The following is a 24,563-nucleotide window of genomic DNA, read 5'->3' on the forward strand; positions in this document are numbered from 1 at the left end:
GATTTTAGCTTGTGGAGTAACCCTTCGTGCCATACCTTATCGAAAGCTTGGGCTATGTCTAAAAAGACACCTGAACAGTATTTTTTTTGTTCAAGAGATGAGGAGATAGCATCGGTGATACGATGGAGTGGGTGTATTGTAGAGTGATTTGCACGGAATCCGAATTGAGAGTGGGGGATGTTGTTTTTTATTTCTGAAATATTTTGAAGACGTTTTAATAGTAGTTTTTCAAATAGTTTTCCCAAGGTAGGGAGGAGGCTAATTGGACGATAAGAAGAAGTTAAATTTTTAGGTTTACCTGGTTTCGGCACTACTATGATTGTTGATAGTTTCCAAAGTGAGGGAAATGAGAAAGTCTGAGCATGGCATTGAAGATATGGACTATGTTTAGGATAGATTTGCTGGTTAGTTGTTTTAAGATGTTATTTGTTATAAGGTCGTAACCTGGAGCTTTACCGTTCTTTAGTTTGCCAATTGCATATTTGACTTCATTTGGAGAAAAGTGTTTGGGGGGAAGTGTCATTGGTAGGGGGCTATCTAGTGATTTGTTGATTTTGTTTATATGGTTGGCAGAGAGGTTTATGTTGTTGGGTTTAAATACTTCATATAGGTATTCAGCAAATGAATTAGATTTGTCTATGTCAGATACTGCTAATTGGTTGATGTTTAGTTTTATTGACGGTATTAGTTCTCTATGTTTTAATATACTTTTTGTTTTACGCCAGAGAGAGCAGTTAGATGATTGGAGTTTGATAATATTATTTTCGTAGCGTTCTGTGTTAATTTTGTAGAATTCTTTTTTTAGTTTGTTTGAAATAATGTTGAATGCATTTTTGTCGGCAGGGTGACGAGTTGATTGCCATCTCGCTCTGGCTCTCCTTTTTTTTGCTAGCATTTCTTTTAGAACTATTGGGATGTTGTTGGATTTGTTAGGATATTTAGAGGGGGATGAAGAAACAGTTACTGAGTCTTGAATATTGGAAGTTAATTGGATTACAGCATTGTCAATGTCATGTTTGGTTTTTAGAGGAATATTAAGGCTAGTTTTGCTGTCTAGGACGAATTTAAATTTTTTTCAAGGATATTGGACCATTTATGAGGCTTGGTTTGTTGTTGAGAAGGGGGGTTGAGTTTAAAGAAAGTAATACAGCTGTGTGGTCAGAACAAAGTTCGTTTATATTTGAAATAGAATAGTGAATGGTTGGTAGTTATAAAAAAATCAAGTATGTCAGGGTTTCTCTTTTGGTGGGTTGGCCAGTAAGTTGGGTACGCTGGTGATACAATGCGAAGATTGGAGTTGCTTATGGTTTTATAAAGTACACGACCACGGGAGTCAGTAGTGTTATTTCCCCAACATGGGTGTTTAGAGTTAAAATCGCCTCCTATGATGCAGTTATTGTCAATAGATGATAAAAATTTGTTTAGGATGTTTTCGTTAAACGGATTTGCAGGAGGAAAATATGCAGCTACAATGGTAGTGTTTATATTGTTAATTTTTAGTTGGATGTTTGAGCTCTGAATAGATTGGTTAGAAGTAGGAGGACTAATATTGAATTTGATTTTATTACGGATAAAAATTGCTGAACCACCATGAGCAGTTCCATCAGGATGGTCAGTGCGAATGGTGGAGTAGTTCGGGAAAAATATAGTTTTGTTTGGAGTAAGGTGGGTTTCGGTGATAAGTGCAATGTCGATGTTTCTGGAGTTTAGACATAGGGATAAATCGTGGTAATGGTTTTGAACTCCATTAGCATTCCAAAGAAGGATTGAGAGAGGTGATTTGTTTGGTTGGATAGAATTCATTTATTTAGTAGGGAGTCGATGACTTTGGTGAGTAGGGAGATAAGAGGGTTTATTAAGTTTTTGAACTCATTTAAGAAATGGGAAAGATGGGTTGAGATAGAATCATTATTGTTATTTGAAAGAGGTTCATTGTTAATATGATTTGAATTGGGGTTTGAGTAAGTGTTATGTTTAAACTTATTGTGGGGCTGTGAGGTAGCCCATTGGGTTTTTAAAGGGGGAAAATTTTTCTCTTGATTGAAGTTGGTATTGATTTCAGGAGACGGATCGTTGGGGTGGATTTCCGTTGACTTGTAGATTTTCGATGATTTACGTAAATTTTTCAATAGTTTGTATTTAGGGCATCCTTTATATGAGGCCGGGTGTGGTCCTCCACAGAGAGCGCAAGTTGGTGGTGAAGAGTTATCTTTGGAACATTCGTTAGAGTTGTGGGTGTCTCCGCATTTAACACAGCGAGGTGTATGATGACAATAAGTTCTGGTATGGCCGTAATTTTGGCATCTTAGACATTGGACTAGAGTTTTTTTTAGGTGGGGTGCTTCAACTTTTATTTTGGTGTAGCAAATTGAGTCGATTTTGTAAATACTTTGATTTGTTGGAGATGGTTCTAAATCAATAAAAAATATGGGGAGTGGATTTTTGGTTTTATACTGCAGGCAGTTTGTAATTGACCGAACAGAGAAACCAAGAACTTGAAGCTCATCTTTGATGAATTTAATTGGTGTAGTATGGTGAAGGTGTCGAATAACTACTCTGAAAGCTTTGTCGTCGCTAAGTTGATAAGTGTGGTAGTTTATATTATTTATTTCTAATAGTTTTATAACTTGTCTATATGCATTGATAGTGTATGTCAATAATTTGATACTGTTAGATGTACTTTTTGTTGTAAATCCTTCAGGTTCAGTGAGAGGTTTTATTTTTTTACAAAAATCAAAGAAGTCAATTGTGCTTTTTATGTAAATGGGTGGAATTTTGTTTACTTCTTTTGGGTTATCTTGTGTTTTCATTTCGATATCATTTTCCTCTGGGTGGTCATTTATGGTAAGAGCTGAGTAACGGTTTGGACTTGAGAAGGAATTTGTTTTTTGTATTTTTGATTTTGGGGAATGACATGGTGAGCTAATAAGAACATTTTTCCATACAGAGTCGTCGTTAGATGAGTTTTTAATAATCATGATCGGTGTTATCGTTTTGTTGGAGTTATTAATGTTAGAAGAATTAATCGATTGTGAACGTGAAGGTAATGATGATCCGCTGGCCGAACTCATGGTTCAGTGGTCGGACGGGTTTTTGTTGTTTGTTTGATGTAGTTTATAACGGTGGGTAGGTAATGTAGATAAAAATAATCATATTACCTGAATTTTTTCAATCGGCACAGTTGGCGATAAGCTTAATGCTATAGATAAGGCTGGTCGCTGTTGCACTGTACGACTACTCACTACGAGTACACACGTAAAAGTGAATTAACATATTTTAGAAAAAGCTCTAAATAAATGAGCTATTTTTAACATTCAATTTTAAAAACAGAATTACAATTATTTACATAAATACAAAGTATGATTAAATACAGAAATTTGCCAATCCGCCTTGATTTTTCAAACTCCTAAAATTAAATTTGTAAATTAATATGTATGTATATTACAGTGCTAATAAAGATTGTCAAACTCACTCAATTTTGTAGTGTCCGTGTGCTAATGTATGAATTTGATCCTTTAACACAACCCTTTTATCGTCGTACCTATTTAACGCTAGCTTTGTGCTATCAATCGACTTAATTTGGTGTTTGTACGATCTAAAGGATCGCATTTCTCTATAAGGAGTATAATCTTCGGGTAAATCGATTATTCCCTGAAAAAGACACTGTTTATAATTTTCAAATATTATATGGTTTTTTACGGCATGATGGGCCACGCCTTTGGCTTTGATAATTTCTTTAGTATTTTGAATAAAACCGTATGCTTTAGATCTTAGAGCAACATGTGCTGAAATAAACTCTCCACCAGTCTCGTCTGTGAAAGTGCCGGGAATCTTGCAACGCTCTGTACGGTAACATGGATGGTTAACTGGATAGTTTGAAGTATCCAGTTTTTCCAAAAATCCTCGATTATGTTCCATATCCTCATAAAAATTTTTTGTTTTCACCAGGTATATCAATGAATCTAAAACATAAGATTTAATTACACAAAAATAAAAATAAACAAATAAAAATTTGAATTTATCAGTGTCCGTGTATAGGAGTTCAATGTTTTCTCCATATAACGCTTTCATGGTACCGTAGTGAAAATCATACATTAGAGTTTTAGATATGTCTAAAACGGCAAATCCTATGTACATGGGCTTATCAAAAACTAAATCGTCTTTATGTAAATGTACAGCACACAAGTTGTCACCATATATTGTTGTGCCTTTATGGTTTGGTAAATTGACAAGTTTTCTGTATCTTGCCTCGCTGCTCGTAAGTTCCATTTTCAATCTTAGGCGAACGTTCTCCATCGTTTTACCTAAAATATTATGTATATTTAATTACAAAATAATAATCGTTAAGTATATAATAATAAATATATGAAAAAATAAACGCACCAAACACTGAATTGTTCATAAGTTTGTAAAAATCTTTTTCAAAAGTATTTTTCGCCATCGCCTGAGGGCGATTTCCTTGTATTCAGAGAAATGTAACTTGCGAGCCAAGGTGATTGATTAAATTCAATAATACGGTGTACTTTTTCTAAAACTAATCCTGCCTGTAACGCTTGCTTTAAAGATTTATAGTGTACAATATACTTTTTTTCATTTTACAATGTGGCTAAAAGTTTGGGAAATTTAGATCCAGTTGGCATTTTTTTATCAGGTAAATATGGTAAATCATTATGATTATCATGCAATTGCGTCGGATAAGAAACTTCAACTTCTAATATCATCCTTTTACACGAATCAGCTGGTGTTTCTAATAGTAAATACTCTTATCTNAATTAACGAATCGGTGCTAAATGATGTTCTGCCTTATTGCGAACCCTCGACTTCTGCCCACGTAAATAAAGGTAAGAAAAATTTATATATTATAAACGTGGTAATTATTACAACTCTCCTAAACATCATGATTTGATTTTATTTATTTATATATTATTATTTTTTTTCCCTTATTAATAATTAAATTAATTCAAATCAATTTTTATTATTTTTACGGTAATTTAGTGTGATTACTAAGTACAGTGAATAATTCTATTTGCTCAAACATCGTTTATATTTTTCCAAAAATTTTATTTAAACGTAGTTATAGTCTTAAAAAATTATATAATCAACGAAATTTCAATTATCTTTAGGTGAAAAAAGAGTGTACGAGTTTGATAACTGTTGGGATGACAGCGAAGTAGACAGACTCTGTCTACAAGCAGATTCCAACGAAATAAATGTTACTGTAAATAATAAGCCGATGCAAAGTATTTCTATACCCTACTGTGAACCGTCTACTTCTACCAACGTAAACAAAGGTAAGAAAAATGTATTTTCAATAGAGGTTTGTTAATTATAAAAACCTACATAAATTATAATTAATATAGATCTATTTGGAATCTCAATATTAAATAGTACAAATACTTAAATGGTTTTTAAGACTTCTTAACAATATAGATTCTATTATTTTTATGTATATATATAATGTTATAAAAGTAGAATATTTAAGAAATTTCGATTATCAATTAGGCGAAAAAAGAACGTATGAGTCCGACGATTGTTGGGACGACAGCGAAATCGACAGACTCTGACTTCAAGCAGATTCTAAAGAGAGAAAAACCAAGAAATTCCGAATGAGCAATATTAATGATAATGGGTTTAGTTTAATACAAAAAGCATTCGGGGGGCTTCATAAGACTTTTTATAAGAAAAATTTAAAACAAACTCTTAATTATGAAACATTTCTGGAGGAGACAAGACTTGAGTTAATTAAACTACTCAAAAATTTACTGAATGAGAGCCCAATTAAATATAGCTTAAAATTAGAGTCTACCTACATCATACCGAATAACGCCGAAGTTAAAGAAAATAGGTCTTTTAAAACAACATCAAGAAGTTTGTATGTATCGAGTCTGATTAACGAGTTTCTGGATGAAGACTTCACAAAACTTTTACTAGAACAAGAAGAGTACCAGGGTAAAGGAAGCGGTTTTACACTTGAAAAAATTAGTTTCTTCCAATCTCTTTAAAACTTCCGGAACACTTAATTTTTTTTCGCTCCATTTAAACCCATCTATAGGCAAGTATTGCGACATTGCCCATCCATATCTGAAAGTATTATAAAAAAAAAAAAATAATAATAATAATTATATATTATAGTAAAACTATAATTATTATTTAAAATTAAAAAAAAATCAATTTTACTCACAAATTTGTAGCATCAAGATAGACAATCCAGTTATCCGGCTTAGTATCATCATAACCAGGAAGTCCTATGTGATTAGCTTCAGAGTATCTGCGAACTGCAGTTGTTAAACCCCCTCTAATACCCTGCTCTAACATCATAAGCATGTCGTAGTCATTTAAAAGTTCCAACTCGATCTTTGTATGCTTTAACATACAGTCAAAAGACATGCCCGGTGTAATAATAATTAGGATCTAATCCATACGTTTTTAAACAGATGTCTCTAAAAGATTCAAATACATCACATAACAACAGCACATCCAATTTTAAATACCAGTCACTATAGTGCCCCAACGTTGTACATTCAAAATGATCCCAAACTTTTTGCGCGTGTTTATAATCCTCTTCTGTTATATGACTGTCATTCAGAGAACTATAAAACTCGTTAATGGATGACAGCGATGTTTCATTTAATTTTTCAAAGGAGTCTGTATACTCGTAGGGGTAAACACCTTTACGAGTAATAAGACCTATATCTGTTTGAGGAAAATGTTTTGCTGTCTCTTTGAATTTTTCAACATCCCCTTTAGCCAAATTTTCGGTTAGTTTTGCCAAACTAGATGCCATAAATCTGTTGCTGTCTACAAATCTTATTTTAAAATCTTTAGTAACATACTTTGAAAATGAAATAAATTTTTCTTCAGTGTTAGGTATAACATTTATCGGTTTATCATCATATCCTAGCTGTGTTACAATGAAATGACTGTCATAATTTGATAAGTTATGAAAAAAACATGGCACGAATTTAGGAGATTTTAAATTTAAATAACACTCATTACATATTGTCTGTCGATATTTAGAAGTTAAATGATCATGATCACGCACTGGTAGATTGTTTGTAGAGAATTTTTTAGAGCATAAAGGACACGAACCCCGTTTTACTATATCGTTATGTTTTTTCGCGTCAGCATGCTTAAAAGTCATTGGCATGTTGACTTGTAACATTTCCGATATATTTCGAGCTACTTTAACAATTTCTTGAACAAAATGTTTAGCCACCGCACCCTTTTCTCCAAGACCGTCCCCTCTGTACAACACTGGAGACGTTGGAATTGAAAACTGCTGTAGTAATGTAATTGGTATGTCTTCTTTAGCCTTAACATAATAACAGTAGCTCATGGGTTCATGGTCATGAATTATTTGGGTATTATGCAATTCTTCAGAGTCGTGTTTGAACAAAACAGCTACAAAATCCGCGTAAATGGCAACAGGATGCCGTTCAGTATTGGCCCAGTTTTCAAATTTGGTTGTTGTGTTAGACTCAGGCATAACTGGTGTTATAGGCTCGTTAACTCTACAATGCTCTTTGTGTTGCTGTAGAAGTTCTTCTTTGCTGGGTTTTCCTGGCTTGGAAGTGTAAGTTTTAAAGCATCTTCTACATATAACAGTTTGTAAAACCGCTTCCTTTACCCTGGTACTCTTCTTGTTCTAGTAAAAGTTTTGTGAAGTCTTCATCCAGAAACTCGTTAATCGGGCTCGATACATACAAACTTCTTGAATTGAAAATGTATGATTTAATTAGAAAGAGTCATTAACGATTACTCATTAGCTCAAATAATAGTGCACGTGTATATTTTAGCTAATTAAAGTAAATACTTTCAATTAGAAAACATCAATAACTTATACTCGTTAGCGAAAATAATTATTTGTTTATGTTACTGAACTATCGAATAGAATTTGACTCAATATCAAAAATGTAGTTGCAAATAATATTGCACTGTAAATATCTTTATAAATATATTATTAAACTTTAAGTTTAAAATAAACGATATTAAACGTAATATCGCTGTTAGTCTAATCCATTCTATTAAACTACTTATTAAGGGGCATGAATTAAGGAAAGTCAATTTTTTTTATGTTGTACACACTTTACACATGTAGTCATGTTTAGGTAGCGTTGGGTTAAACACCGCCGTCATCACCACTAACGTTGACGCTTCCGTCGTCACCGTCTTAATTATCATTGCTCTAATGTCTTTTTGTATTTTAAATTTTGACTTTAACTACTTATTTGTGAGTGCGTGGAAATAAATAAAATCATTAAGTAATTTTTCTAAAATAGACCTTTTGTTGGGTTAAAATGCCGCCGCTCTAATGACATTTCACATTTCACATTGTGAAATTGAGCCAGAACATATATTTCTTATCTACTATTGATGCGGATACTGTTAAAATTTTGAAACCATTCACTGAGCTAGAGCCATCCGTTGATATGAAAGCAGTTCATAAATTGATAGGAAGCGACTTAGATCTTACTGAACTTTCAATGGAATATTCGGAGCTTCTCACTTATCAAAATATTGAACAGTTAAAAAAAATCAACTTGAAAGAAACTCTTCAGGCTTTAGTGATGACAAATTTTTTTCCCAATGTTTCTGTTATAATGGCCAGAATTGTTGCAGCAAAATCTCATTCCGCTGATGTTGAAAGAGTGATTAGTGTTAACAATTTGTTGAAAACCAGCAATAGAAGCAGTCTAAGTATTGAAAGCGAGAATGAATATCTATATATTTATTTTAATCTTTCACCATTAGCCGAATGGAATCCCCGTCCAGCAATTAATGAGTGGTTTAAGAAAAAAAGGAGAGTTAGAGAAACTGTTTAGGCGAAAGAACAAGAGTGGTATAAGGGAATATTTATAAGTGCAAATGATAACCAAAAAGATTCGCAAACCGAAGAAAACGTTCCTACGAAAATGTTTTAAGTTTTGTTTGTACTGATTTCAATTTTGAGATAACTTATTTTTTTATTGTATATTTTTCTGTTTCCTTTTTTTAAAAGTTTTAGGATTTATTGTAATAATAAAACACTAGTCTTCATTAAATGTAGCACTTTTTTTTACCCCCACTAACCTACCAAAGTCTTTATGAAATTTTATGCTTTAAAAAACGTTTTTACTAACATAAAAAGGAAAAAAAATGTTGCCTGCGCCCCCACCGAACCCCCGCATAGCTCTGTTATCCGAAAAGTACTTCGTTATGTTTGATGTTTATGTTTATGTTGATGCACAACATAAAAAAAGGACAGTGGGTATTAGAAAAAAAACATTACAATAAGGCCTGATTAGAGTACATACTTGTCACGAATATGAGTCGACAGCATACATTGTAATCGAGGGCATCAGTCATCCAGAATCAACCATCAAGTCAAGTTACTAGTCCTGAATTTATTTATACGTAGTATGCAATATTACTCAAGACCATTTTTTGATTTTTAAAACTGATAATGCCTGATGAGAAATTCTAAATTGTTAAGCGCAGAATTAATTATCTCTACATAAATTAAATTTCATAGGATAAAATTTCGAGTTTTACAAAAAATGTATTATAGGAATAATAGGTCTTGGCGACATTAAACAGTGTTTTACAAAATTCAAATTGACTTTAAATATATTTATGATACATAGAATACTCCTAACTGTATGTATGTATTGAGTACATATACTCACTATAGTGAATATAAATGTAAATTAAATTTTATAAGAGCATTTCGACATTCAAATTTTTCTTTTCAACTTTTCCATTTAAAATAGAATTTACTACGTATTCTTAGAGAAAAATTGCATTTACAATTACTCCAATCGTAAACAATTAACTCCCTTGATCCTATCGCCCAGTAGCATATTTTTTTAATTCAGAGATAAATATTTTTAATGTACATTTTTTGCATATACGAGGTTTTTTATGCATAATTTAATTTAAGGTTTGTCATAAATAATGATTCTTTGGAAATTGAATTTTAACAAAACGATATTTCTATCGTTTTGTTACTATGTATCTAATGATACATAGTAGAGCGATTTTTTATTTTTTTGAAGTAGCATTTATTTTACGATTTCTATATCCATTTGTGTTTGATAATCGGTATTAACAAATGAGTGTGTATATATTTTATGAGTAAATCTACGTTTACATTTAAATTGCTTATAAGTATTTAATGATAGTCATTTATAAACTAAATATTTATTTTATTTTAATAACAGTCTTCTAACATTTAAAACAGTTATATCACTGTTATTAAGAGTTTTATACAAATATAACATTTCTTTTTAAATATAAGAGTAATTGTTATTTTTAAAGTAACAATAACATTTTGTAACAGTTATCAAGATTGATAATAAGTTGCCATCGCTAGTCTTATGTATATATAATAATTAATCACTATAAAATTTTACAGATGTTTTTCTACGTTCATAACTGATTTCAATTTTCTGTTCTCTGGCAGATATAGAATAATCAATTGCGTGACTTTAAAATAGAATAATCAGTTATCACCTAAAATCGAACAGTAAAAAAATACAACTATTATCATTGGATTATTGTCATAGCATAGTAAAATTTTGAATGTTATAAAAATACTTAGTTTAGTCAGATAAATTATGTGTTAGCAATTAATTATTATTATACTTTGGTTATAATTATTCACAGTTATTATTTAGGTATTGAATGTTAAAATTCAATAACTTAAATATGGAAGAAGTAAGTGCTGATTATGTCTAAATAATTTTTTAATTTTTTTTTCTCAACTGCTAAGAACTATAATTCACAGTTTAATATAAATATAATATATTTTAATATTTGATAATTTATACGTGTGCTTATTTTCACAAAGTAAATTTTTATTGGGGCAAATGACTAAAATATAAAATATTAATGCATAATTTCTAGATTAGTTTTTGATATATCATTTTTTTTTATTATACGATTTCGTTTTACAAAAAAAGAATTTTAAGAATTAATTTTCAAATTTATATTAAATAAATAAAATATATAATTTTTCTTCTTCTTCTTCCTCGCCTTAAGCCCAACTACTTGGGGTCGGCCATCCTTATCCTAAACTTCCATTATCTACACTCATGTCTCATGTCTCATGTCCTCATATCGCATTCAATAATATCCCTCAATCTCATTTTTAGTCTTCCACTACCTCTTCTTTTTTCAACATTCATTTCTATAACTGTTCTATAGCTTCCGATTCTTCTCTCCTCATAACATGATCAAACCATCTAAGTCTATTTTCTCTCATCTTATCCACGATTGATGCTAAACGTATACTCCCTCTTATATGCTCGTTCCTTATCCTATCTTCTCTAGTCACCCCACTCATCCATCTAAGCATTCTAATCTCTACTACACTCAATCTCTGCTCTACTTTCTTATCAACCGCCTAACACATCGAACTATACATCATAGCTATAGTATTATAGAATTTACCATTGGAATTCTTTAAGGCCTAGTGTCTTATGCCATAAAAGAATTATTGAAATTCTTTTATCGCATAAGACACCAAACGCTTCTCTCCACTTCAACCACCTGTACTTAATCCTGTGTCTTACAACTCGTCAATACCACTGCTCTTTTGCACAACTGATCCTAAATACTTAAAACTTTCCACCTCCTCATTCACGTTCTCGCCTATTGTCACTGATCTCCTTATTTCACCTACCTCATGTTCTCTATTGTCAACCCAGCCAGAATTTCTGGTAATGATAAAATTAATTGTCATAAAGTGTATAAAACTAGTCTTGTTCTAATAAACTCAATGGTGAATAATAAATTTCATGATATAAATCTTAGAGGTCAAATAAAGTTATAACTCTATCTTCAATAACTTCTAGACTCTCCACTCATCCATCTAAGCATTCTAATCTCTGCTACACTCATTCTTTGCTCCAATTTCTTATCAACGGCCCAACAGTCTAAACCATGCATCATAACTGGTCTCACTACAGTCTTGTAGAATTTACCTTTCAGCCTTATTGGAATTCTTTTATTGCATAAGACACCAGACGCTTCTCTCCACCTTAACCATGTCTTAAATTCTCGTCATGACTACCTCTCATTTGCACAACTGATCCTAAATACTTAAAACTTTCCACCTCTCTAATCACGTCCTCGCCTATTGTCACTGGTCTCCTTATTTCACCTACCTCGTTTTCTCCTTTATCAAACTCGTACTCTATATAATCTTTCTTACTTCTACTTATTTTTAACCCTTTTCTTCAACAAGAGCTAATCTCCACACCTCTAGCCTTTGATTAATTTTCTCCTATTAACACTATATCGTCATCTAACAACATGTACCACAGCACCTCTCCTTGTATTTCTCACCTTATCCTCATTGCCAGGTACTTCTTGTATCACCTCATCCATCTCTCTCCAAAACACTTCCTTGTCTATTTCATCACATCCCACTTGTGGTGCATAGGCACTTATTACATTCAGCATTTTCTCTTCGAATATAAATTTTACGACCATAATTCTGTCACTTTTCCTAGCTACATCTATTACTTTACTTTTCATCTCATCATTCATTACTATCCCTACACCATTCTTTGTAATAGACTTACCTTAGTATATTATTTTATAATCCTCACCTATTTCCCTCTATTTCTCTCCTTTCCACTTAGTTTCCTGCACACAACAAATGTTAACTTTCTCCTCTTCAATACTTCTACTAATTCTTCACTTCTACCAGTTAATGTTCCAACATTCCAAGTACCTATTCTTACTTTGTATCTATATTTCTCCCTTATACACGAGTCCAGCCTAGATTTAAATGATGATGTCCCTACACCGTTGACACTACAAGCATTGGGTAGACCTGTACACATGACTAGTGAAACAGCTACCGCACAAGTTGTCCGGCTGGTATCAAACACTTTACTCCTTAGGCCTTCTTCATTTTTAACTACTTTCTGTTGTCCCCGCGTACATCCGAGATAATCTGCCTAGTTTTGTTCAGGATTCCTCATACTTTTTTGACAAAGATTTTTACGCCGGCTGTCAACCTGACACAACCTTATTAGTCGCCTCTTACGACTGGCAGAGGGACCGTGGAAGTATTCTTATCCCCTATCCACAGGGAAAAAATAAAATGTATAGTACATTTACATATTTATATTATAAACTTACATAATTTTTATTATTACCAGCTTTTTTCTGAACTATTTGTGGTTCAATTTGAATAAATTATCAGAAATAGAAGTTGGACTAATATATCTATTTATTTACATAAATTAATTTATTGATTTTTTTAATAAAATGTAGTGGTTATTTATTGATGTTAGATTATTTAAACTTCAAACCAATAACATTAATAAATTTAATTAAGTATTGAATTTATCTAAAAATATACAAATGTATAGTAGTTCATACGTAGAAAAGTGTTATATTCTATGCTAAAATAATAACTATCATGCCATTTGGCTATTTAATTAAATATTTAACATCTCCCAAACCTTTAAATTTATCCTTATAGATTTTATATGGTTATAACTAAAAAATTTTATGATAATCCTGAAAATGTTTTTAAAAATCATAAAACAATTTAGAGTTGAGCCTTTAGGTAATTTTTATTTGGGGTGTCTTCATTTTTAATTATAAAATTTTAATCTTGTAATTAATTAGAACTACTGGAGTGACCAAATGTTAAACATAACTATTGATTTTTTTCAATTTAAATATTTCATTAAATTCTTATTGAAAGATAAATGTTTTGGCTTCCATTTTACAATTTGATTATTTTTATTTTTAACTAGCCATTTTTAAGTCAATTATTGAGAGTTCATAAAACAAATGCAAAAAAAATTAATAACATGAAAAGAAAAAAATCTAAGTCCAAATTAGCTAAGAATTATTCTTCTTCCCAAGAAGTTACTACATCAAATGAAGTAAAACAAGATAACATTCAAAATATTTGTTGTACCAAAAAAGAATCAATCAAACTAGAAAAAGTACCTGAATATATTTACTTTTGTGATCCAAATGGGAAAATTCATAAAGACATGCTACAATACATTAGTATTAAAAATAAAAAAATAAACTAAATAAGTTTTTTTACTCTTATCTATTATTGTAAATGTATAGTAAAATTTTCTGTATCAAATATGTTTTATATTATATTAAATGACAGTAATTTATATAATTATCAAAATTTGTTTAAATAGTTTTATTTTCAATTATAAATATTATAAGGTCATATTATTTTTTTTATTTTTATGGCTTATTGAGGATCATACAACAACATCCAAAAAGTTGGTTATAATAAAACTTAATACATTAATTGATTTATTGTTGACTATTAAATCTTTTCTAAAATAATAATTTTGAAAAAAACATTTTTTTGGTCTTGAGTAGTATTTTTTTTTTTGTTAATGTTAGAATCATTAAATATTTTTTAGGTCTATCCCTTATTTCTTATAAGATTACCTACATCATTTTTTAAAATTGTTACGTACATATTTTACTGGCTTTAATGTTAGATAATGATCCAATTAAAAAAATAATTGGTTGGTAATAAATTTTGAATCACTATTTTGGAATTTATTAACATTTTTAAATGTAGACTGAAGGCAAGGTGTAGGTTAAGTTAATTTATCTATATTCATCACTCTGCCTCGCTTCTCCTTTCTCTTTGAAGTTGTGTAACTACGTTGTAGGATTATATAGTAGTGTTGAAATATTTTTCATTTTAGGAGGAGTAGAGTTTAACCTCCCTAATCACCTCAAAACTATAATATTGTTAAAAATACATTACTAAGTTTTCAAGTCAAAAGTTTGTTTTGGCTGATGATGTGTTCGGAATAACATGCCAAAATGTATAAATGCATAAAATCTACGCTTTAGTATTTAGTCATTGCTGGACCAAAAACTGACTTAAAACCATAGAGATGTAAAGGAATTTGACAATTGGCAACCATAATAAAGTAATTAATTTAATTTTTACCCTTTTCATGTTATGAAGAATACTAATATAATATATCACCATAAAAATTTTTTTTATTTAATTTCATTATTTAAAAAAATGTACCTAGAAGTAAAATAAAAAAACTTTGAAATATGTAGATATGGAATGAACAAAATAAAGATAGACTTATATCCAGGAACAATATTTTTATACAATAAATGGAAACTAATTATTTTGGAATAAATCATTTATTACTTTATTAAAATGATATAAAAATTCCATTTGGCATTACCTTACAACAATAATTATGGTAAAACAATTGAATAGTGTTATTGTGGCTTCTGTATGTTATAAATAAATAAATTACAAATAAAATTCTAACATAATATACATTATATATTCATAACAAAGTAATTATTTATAAATTTTTAAGATAAAATAGTGATAGGTGAAATATTTCCTATTTTTGAATCTTATTAATGAAATATTAAAGAAATTATATGATATCTGGAGCTTGTGGAATTAAAGATGTAAAAAATGTACTAATTACAGTCCAGAGAGTTGTCATTAATCGTTCATTTTGTCTGGATGTTGTATCTTCAGTATTTCCATTTGTAATATTTCTATTATTGTCCACTACCTGTTCTTGATTTTCTGGTATAGCCCTTCGTCTATTTTGCTCGTGAATTTGACGTAATAATCCAGTCTGATATCTAAAATATATTAATATTTATGATTATATTATATATTGATAACGTTTTATAAACAGAGTAACTCTTATGTTACAAAGCACATAATTTTTACAAGTATAAAAGCTTTTTTTTTTATTATTACATGAATATCTTTATAAATGAATTATTAAGCTTTAGGTTCATTAATACAATCCCCTTCCCTTGACATGGATATTTTTATTATACAGAATTAAGCTGATATTTATTAAAGTATTTCTAATGCATATTATTAGGGATCCTTCTTTAAAAAAAGTTAAAAATTTACCACTGTATAAATTAAATAATCAAGTTATCACAAATTTCAAAATTAATTTAAGCTCTAAACCTAATGCCGCTCAAGTACTATATTGCTTGAGCTTTTTATAATAATAAATATGATTTAAAAGCAATAAAATTAATAATATTAGAATATTGAAAAAGTAAAAATTTACAAGTAAAAAAATACTGCAAAACCAGCAACAACAATAAAACGGCCTGGAGATGAATAAAAGTAAATAACACTTAAAAAGATAAATATTCTACTAGATACATATAACCAATCTAGCCAATCTTGATTATTTGGAATATTTGGTTCATTTACATTTTCTCCAGGTACAATATTTTGAACTTCTTGTTGATTATTTCCAATTACATCTAAAGAATACCTTAATTAATTTGCATGATCATTATAATAGACATATTTGTTAAGACAGAATCAAAGAAGTGTATCAACTAAATAATAATATAATTTTAATAGTCAATTGTTTTTCTTATAAAATTAAGTAAATTAAAAACCAACAACTCTTGAAATTTAATTTATACTACATACATGCATATTTTATAAAAGGTTAATCCATATCATATCTTCCAGTGATCATAAAACTATTTAACTCTTTTTTTTTGTTTTAATTTCATACATAAGTTTCCAAGTATATATATATAAAAACCCAGCAGAGTGAGGTCGTGGCATAGTTGGGTCCAGTATAGATGATATCTGACAGTGATTAAAATCACTATCATAAAAAACGCTTCGATGCAAATCTGTAGATAGTGTTTAATTAAAAAAAAAAAAATTTGTCAAAAAAGTAGGTCAAATGAGAGCTGAGAAAATAAATTATAGCTACAAAAAAAACCACATAGTAAAATAATATTAATATAAATTTCTTCTCACGAGAGGAAACTACAGTAAAGGGATCCTTGATATTTAATGAAGTTATAGAATATAAATGAGATAAAATAAAATGAGTTAAACATTTTTTTTTAACTCAAAAAGAATTAAGACAAAATTCAGTGCCACATGCATGAAAGACTCAAGTGTTACCATCTTAGAAACCGTAAGTCGCATTCGTCAGTTAATAAAAATGGAAATTTAGCTAGTTCAAATATTAAAGTTATTTTTCTCGACTTCAAAGAAACAAAAAAATTTTAAAATGTTTAACTTTTTATACTATGTCAATTAGATTGATATAATATTTATTATAATTAGTGTAATCCCCTTATAATAAAATAAAATACAAAACCAAGAATTTTAACACAAAAATAGCATATTTTTGAAAGCAGTAGCTTTTTAACCATTTTCACCATGAAGACAAAATAAAGTCTGAAATTTTTTTTTTAATATTAAAGTATATTACATAAGCTTTAATTTAAGATATATATAAAAGTGTCAGTATTTCCGGAACACTTTCAAAAATTAAGTTGAAAAAGTTCTACTTTCTATATGCATTTTAAAGATTTGAAGCCCACCTATATTAAGGGAACCGGTCCGATTTAAAAAAAAAGTATGTCGAATGAAAGAAGTATATAAATATTATTTCTTATAAAAAAATTGTATTGATCCATACATTTTTCAAAAAGTTATAACATTTTAAAGTTAAACATGTTAAATATAAAATCGAGAATTTTAACACAAAAATAGCATACGGTAGCCATTTTCACTGTGAAGACAAAATAAAGTCCGAAATTTTTTTTTTCCATAATAAAGTATATCACATTAGCTTTAATTTAAGATAAAATAAAAGTGTCAGTATTTCCGGAACACTTTCAAAAGTTAAGTTGAAAAAGTTCTACTTTCTATATGCATTTTAAAGATTTGAAGCCCACCTATATTAAGGGAACCGGTCCGATTTAAAAAAAAAGTATGTCGAATGAAAGAAGTATATAAATATTATTTCTTATAAAAAAATTGTATTGATCCATACATTTTTCAAAAAGTTATAACATTTTAAAGTTAAACATGTTAAATATAAAATCGAGAATTTTAACACAAAAATAGCATACGGTAGCCATTTTCACTGTGAAGACAAAATAAAGTCCGAAATTTTTTTTTTCCATAATAAAGTATATCACATTAGCTTTAATTTAAGATAAAATAAAAGTGTCAGTATTTCCGGAACACTTTCAAAAGTTAAGTTGAAAAAGTTGTACTTTCTATACGCATTTTTCAGATTTGAACTCCCCGTATATAAGGAAATATTCTGATTTAAAAAAAAAGTATATCGAATGAAAGATGTATATAAATACTACTTCTCATGAAAAAATTGTATTGATCCATACATTTTTTAAAAAGTTATAGCACTTTAAAGTAAAAAATGTAAATTATAAAATCGAAAATTTTCACACAAAAATAGCATTCGGTAGCCGTTTTCACCATGAAGACAAGTCCAGAGGTCAAATTTTTTTTTTTCCATAATAAAGTATATCACATTAGCTTTAATTTAAGATAAAATAAAAGTGTCAGTATTTCCGGAACACTTTCAAAAGTTAAGTTGAAAAAGTTCTACTTTCTATATGCATTTTTTATATTTGAAGCCCCCCCATATATAGGGAAATAGTCTGATTTAAAAAAAAAGTATATCCAATGAAAGATGTATATAAATACTACTTCTCATGAAAAAATTGTATTGATCCATACATTTTTTAAAAAGTTATAGCACTTTAAAGTAAAAAATGTAAATTATAAAATCGAAAATTTTCACACAAAAATAGCATTCGGTAGCCGTTTTCACCATGAAGACAAGTCCAGAGGTCAAATTTTTTTTTTTCAAATTAAAGTACATTACATTAGCTTTAATTTAAGATATATATAAAAGTGTCAGACCTTCCGGAACATTTTCAAAAGTTAAGTTGAAAAAGTTAATTTTTTGTGAAAAAGTTGTCATTTTAAATTCCCCCTTGTGGGCAGAAAAAAGGTCAAATTTACAAAAAATATATATACCAAATGATAAGTAAAGACATCAAGCATCTATAAAAAAAAATTTTTTNCAATAGAAACCCGTTTCCTGACTTAATGAACACCCTGAATAAAAAAAAATTTTATTGATATGTTCATTTTTGAAAAAGTTACGGCAGTTTTTAGTAAAAAAAATTGAAAAAATTTCGAAAATTAGCGATTTTTAAATTTGTAATTTTTTTAGAGATTTCCCCCATTTACGGAAATGAGAGAAATTTTTTCTATTTTTGAGGGTAATGTCTTCGACTAGATACGATATGTGATCTTTTGACGTATCGTTGAAAGAATTTGGTTTGATCAGAGCTGAGAAAAAGTGGTAACAAACACAAAAAAAAACACTTCATAGTAAAATTAATACCTTCTGAGCTTCATATTGAAGCTCAAATTAATTAACGTGAAAATAGATTTATGACTTGTCAAATTTTTAATCGCATAATACCCATAATTTTTTGAAAAAATACCCCTGAAATCTATATATAGATTATTTAATTTTNGTATTTTAGTTGATATACTTTTCAATGATTCTATAGTGATTTATAATAAATCATTTTATAATATTAAATAAAATATTTACTTACTATTATTATTATTGTTATTAATGGGCAATTCATTATTCACAGTCATTTGTGTAATATTTTGATGTGGTATATCAAACCTTGCTGCCACACTAAATATTTTTAATAATTTAATTAATAATTTTCATAACGAGATTTACTTTAATTATTACATACTATTGCCAATATTGTGCCATTTGAATAGCATACATTCTATTAATCCAAACAATTTGCTCTGAAGCAATTTGTTCAGGTGATAGTAATATTGGATTGTTATAAGAACTTAGTCTGTTTTGGTCAATTGGACTACTAAACTCGTGCATATTATTTGAATTTATGGTTTCATAGTTAACTGGCCTACTAGTTTCACAAGTGTGTATATTGTTGGTCTCCATAAACTTTACATTACTTTGTCTTATATCATCATGGCTTATGTTCTCAATCTTCGATGTATCTACCAACAATTATTTCAATTAATTTATTGCTATTTCAATAAAAACTATGAGTAAATAATATAATTTTAGATTTTTTAAGTAATGTCATTAAAAATAATTAATTGATCATATGATGATAGTGGTAACATTTAAATAGACAAACAGGTTATAAATCTCAATGCAGTAAATGTTGTATTGCCTTAACTATAAGAAGATGATAGCACATGTATCTAATGACAAAATAAGAAAACGTGTTATAATTATTAAAAAGTTAGCATAATGGGAATGTGTCATAGTTTGGACAAGTATAGATAATATTTGACAGCGATTAAAAACACTTTGGTCCAGATATATAGATAGTGTTTAATTTTTAGAAAAAATGTTGAATGATTCCATAACCTTTTACTTCCTTATTTATATCCTGATTAAAAGTTTTATGGTTTATAATTATATATGCATGAATACTTATTACAGTAATCAAATTTAGTATGAAATTGATATTCAATTAATTAACATTGTAAATTTTAAAAAAAGTAAAGAACGTTTGATTATTCATATTGATATGTTTGAAATTATAATTTATTATAACTTATTGGCAGCTAGAACATTTTTTTTTAGAAAGCATTCTCTTTTTAATATACATGTTAGATGATTATTAAAATCTGCAAAATTGCTCCCTGAAAATGTTTATAATTAACACTTGAATCTTATTTATTATTATTATTTTTAGCAAAGAAGGATTAAATAGGCGTACTTATATCTACCTCCAATATGAATATATTATTTGACTTAAAGTATAAGTATAGATAATTGAAATAAATAATTTAAGTAAAAAAATAAAAAACATAAAGATTTAAAGAAAACATGTTGACTTTATCCACAAAAAAAAACATTTTGTTTAACTTTAGCAACTATTTACACATAGTAAATAAGATATCAGTGTAAATTTTTAAGTTAAAATGAAATGAACTACAAAAACACAGTAATTCTCTTGACATATGATATAAATCATATAGAATAAAAGTAAATCAAATAATATCTACGCCCAAATACTTATACTCCTATCTTTATAGTTAGCCATTGATATTCCAAATGGAAACCTTGTAAGCAATTTAAGAATGAGCGTTAACATAGTGTCCCCATATTAAAACTAAGTCCACAACACTTAACAATAGATACCGACAATTATTCCATTTCCTTTCACACAATACTTAATCTTAATACAAAATATATAATGTACAAATTTTTAATTAAACCTATATGAATTTATGGCCTGGAAATTCGCGCTGCTGCCAAAAAGAAATATACTAATAAAATCCAAATACTCCAAACCACAGTACTAAAAACTATTTTAAAAATTCTACCATATAAAACTATCTATTCTGATTTCAAAATTCCATAAATAACTGATAAAGCTATTTATGCTTTGACAACAAAATACAAGATTATAAAAATTCTTTGTTAGTAAACCAAGAAAAGATGAAAAGTTCTATTTTTTATATATATGTTTCAAGTTTTGAACCCTCTCTATAAGTAGATAAAGGATTAAATTAAAAAACAAAGGGAGACTACAAGGGTGGGTGGTGTCCTTGATATTCATTGAAATTTTAAAATAAACAAAAAAATTAAAAATTTTAACACAGAAAAATAGCATATTGTTTAACTATGGCAGCCATTTACACATAAAAAATCCCAACAAAGTGGAGTCGTAGCATTATTGGGTCCAATATAGATGATATCTGACAGTGATTCAGATCATTATCATAAAAAACGCTTCGATGCAAATCTGTAGATAGTGTTTAATATTAAAAAATTGGTGGATTATTCCTGATTACAAGTTTTATGATTTATAAGAGTAATATATGAATATATTTATAATATATAAATATATAAAGGGAAATGGTTTTATTAAAAAAAAAGTATGTCGAATGAAAGAGGTACATAAATAGTATTTATCATAAAAAAAAATTGTATTGATCCATACATTTTTCAAAAAGTTATAGCATTTTAAAGTTAAAAATATAAAATCGAGAATTTTAACACAAAAATAGGATTCAGTAGCCATTATCACTGTGAACACATAATAAAGTCCGAAATATTTTTTTCCATAATAAAGAATATTACATTAGCTTTAATTTAAGATATATATAAAAGTGTCAGAGTTTCCTGAACACTTTCAAAAGTTAGGTTGAAAAAGTTTTTGTGAAAAAGTTATCATTTTAAATTCCCCCTTATGGGTGTATAGTAAAGGGTCATATTTATAAAAAAAATATACAAAATGATAGGTAAATACCTCACGTATCTATAAAAAAAATTATATCGATTTTGTCATTTTTAAAAAAGTTATGGTAATTTTAAGTAAAAAAACATGAAAAAATGTCGAAAATTAGCCATTTTTTAATTTAAATTTTTTTGGAGATTACCCCCATTAAGGGGAATGAGGAAAATTTTTTCAATTTTGAGGGTAATGTCTTTGACTAGATACAATTTGTGATTTTTTGACGTATACTTGAAAGTAATCGGTACAGTGAGAGATGAGAAAAAGTGGTAACAGATACAAAAAAAAAATAACTAAACACATAGTAAAATTAATACCTTTTCAGCTTCGCATCGAAGCTAAAATATATATAGAATGTGCAGTTTTTAAAGAAGTTTTGGCAAATGTTTGCCAGTTTATGAAAAAAAAATTGTTTTGCCTTCCAGCTAATCGGATATGGATACTGTTCATTTGAATATTTAAAATCACCCATTTTATTATACATTTCAAAATAACTTTTAATTTACCTTTTTTCAAAGGAGCTGAAAAAGAAGATGAAGCACATACTAAATGAATAGTACGATTGAGCTGACCATCATCATCATATGGCCTTAAAATATCTTTTAAAGTAATGCTATCATTTAAAAGCTGCCCAGAATATATCAATCTTTGATCTTCTATTTTCTATAATTACAATTTTTCATAAAATTACTTTAAAAACTTTCAATGATTATTCTTTAATATTTATTATTAACTTACAGGTTTATTAGGATATATTTCATGAATGTGATCTTTAAGTTTTGCTACTGACCAATTCAGTTGACATTTTACTACTTGATCATCAATTTGTTGATTAGGCGCTTTAATAGTTAGTGTTATCCATGAATCTGAAAGACTAGCTTCCATTTTTCTTAAATTTAAGCACAAAAATCATACTTAGAACACAAGTGATATTTAGTATATTTCTTTACATTATATTTTAAGATGACCCTACCAACAAATAATTTTTTTTTTTGAAATTATAATGACAATAAGAAAAATTTAAATTTAAAAAGACTTCCTTATTTTGGTTATCAGTTAACTTGAAAGACAAAAATGATTAATATAAAAGTATGGTAATAATTCTAATTTCACTTAATAAATTATCCCATTAACTCTCTCATATTTTTAATATACTTAATTAATTCTATCTAATGATAAAAACATAGTCTTATATGTATTATTTCTACAGTATTTCACAATATTTATTAATAAATGTTAATATATCAAAAAATGTTTAATGTTTTGTTAAAACTACAATAATTTTTATGACAAACATTTTATTTTGGTTTAATTTAAAATATAATTTATTTTTAGTAACATGCTCCTCAGTTTTTTAACCCAATTAAGATACTTAAGGTTATTATTTGTACTGTTTTCTATATAAATTATATTTTAAAAACAAATTAATTTAAGCTTAAAATTTGTATACTTACAAAATCCAGTTAACTTGAATATATATATATATATATATATTAGTTGGATGAATAAAATATTTTCAACACTATTCGTCAGAGACAACAATTTTATTATAAGATTTTACTTTTATTAATTGTATAATAATTAGAATTTTTGAACATAATATAAAAACTAAATTTGCTTCTAAAATCTCTTACTCTTTCCTCAAATTTATAGTAATATCATAGTTTGATTATCAACTTGTACTATCAAATATTTGGTCATTTTTTATTGGTGGAAAACTGTAATAGATTTGTCAGCTGATTTTATGATTAACATTTGATACAAATAGATATTTTCTGAGGTAAAATTTTCAGTTCTCAGTTTTCTTATCTAGTATACTTGTTAATGATTTAAAGCACTTACTGCGTTGGAATAATTTAATAAGAATAACTAGGAGAAAAATTTATGATAGCAACGCTTTAAAAAAATCTAAAGGCATATTTTATATCAAAAATTGTGTATAATTTTTTCTACTAAATAGTTTAGTTAAAAATTAAATACCACAATGTATTTCTAACAGTTAGGAAACATATTATATTATACAAATTCTAACTTTTAGCTTCGATGCGAAGCTGAGAAGGTATTAATTTTACCATGATGTGTTTATTTTTTTTTTTTAGCTTCGATGCGAAGCTGAGAAGGTATTAATTTTACCATGATGTGTTTATTTTTTTTTTTTAGCTTCGATGCGAAGCGGAGAAGGTATTAATTTTACCATGATGTGTTTATTTTTTTTTTTTAGCTTCGATGCGAAGCTGAGAAGGTATTAATTTTACCATGATGTGTTTATTTTTTTTTTTTAGCTTCGATGCGAAGCGGAGAAGGTATTAATTTTACCATGATGTGTTTATTTTTTTTTTTTAGCTTCGATGCGAAGCTGAGAAGGTATTAATTTTACCATGATGTGTTTATTTTTTTTTTTTAGCTTCGATGCGAAGCGGAGAAGGTATTAATTTTACTATGATGTGTTT

The 24,563-nt window shown here is 28.3% G+C and overlaps 1 protein-coding gene and 1 long non-coding RNA gene across 2 annotated transcripts; one reads left to right on the forward strand and one right to left on the reverse strand.

Annotated features, from left to right (window-relative positions):
- The first annotated feature begins 10,289 nt into the window (after positions 1 to 10,289).
- On the forward strand, positions 10,290 to 14,197 carry LOC126904211 (uncharacterized). Its single transcript, XR_007703692.1, has 2 exons — positions 10,290 to 10,695; positions 13,758 to 14,197. It is a non-coding gene; the product is annotated as an uncharacterized LOC126904211 (long non-coding RNA).
- Positions 14,198 to 15,134: 937 nt separating this feature from the next.
- LOC126904203 (homocysteine-responsive endoplasmic reticulum-resident ubiquitin-like domain member 2 protein) lies at positions 15,135 to 23,753 on the reverse strand. The gene is made up of 7 exons (XM_050682985.1): positions 23,568 to 23,753; positions 22,852 to 23,002; positions 22,620 to 22,776; positions 19,579 to 19,855; positions 19,426 to 19,514; positions 16,068 to 16,269; positions 15,135 to 15,618 (listed from the first exon to the last, which is right to left on the reverse strand). Exons 2-7 carry the CDS (start codon positions 22,996 to 22,998, stop codon positions 15,402 to 15,404), a joined length of 1,089 nt encoding a protein of 362 aa, XP_050538942.1. The 5' UTR covers positions 22,999 to 23,002; positions 23,568 to 23,753; the 3' UTR covers positions 15,135 to 15,401.
- Between the last annotated feature and the right edge of the window lie 810 nt (positions 23,754 to 24,563).

This window comes from Daktulosphaira vitifoliae, unplaced genomic scaffold (assembly GCF_025091365.1).
Source record: "Daktulosphaira vitifoliae isolate Bord-2020 unplaced genomic scaffold, ASM2509136v1 Scaffold_4, whole genome shotgun sequence".
NCBI classification, from domain to species: domain Eukaryota; kingdom Metazoa; phylum Arthropoda; class Insecta; order Hemiptera; family Phylloxeridae; genus Daktulosphaira; species Daktulosphaira vitifoliae.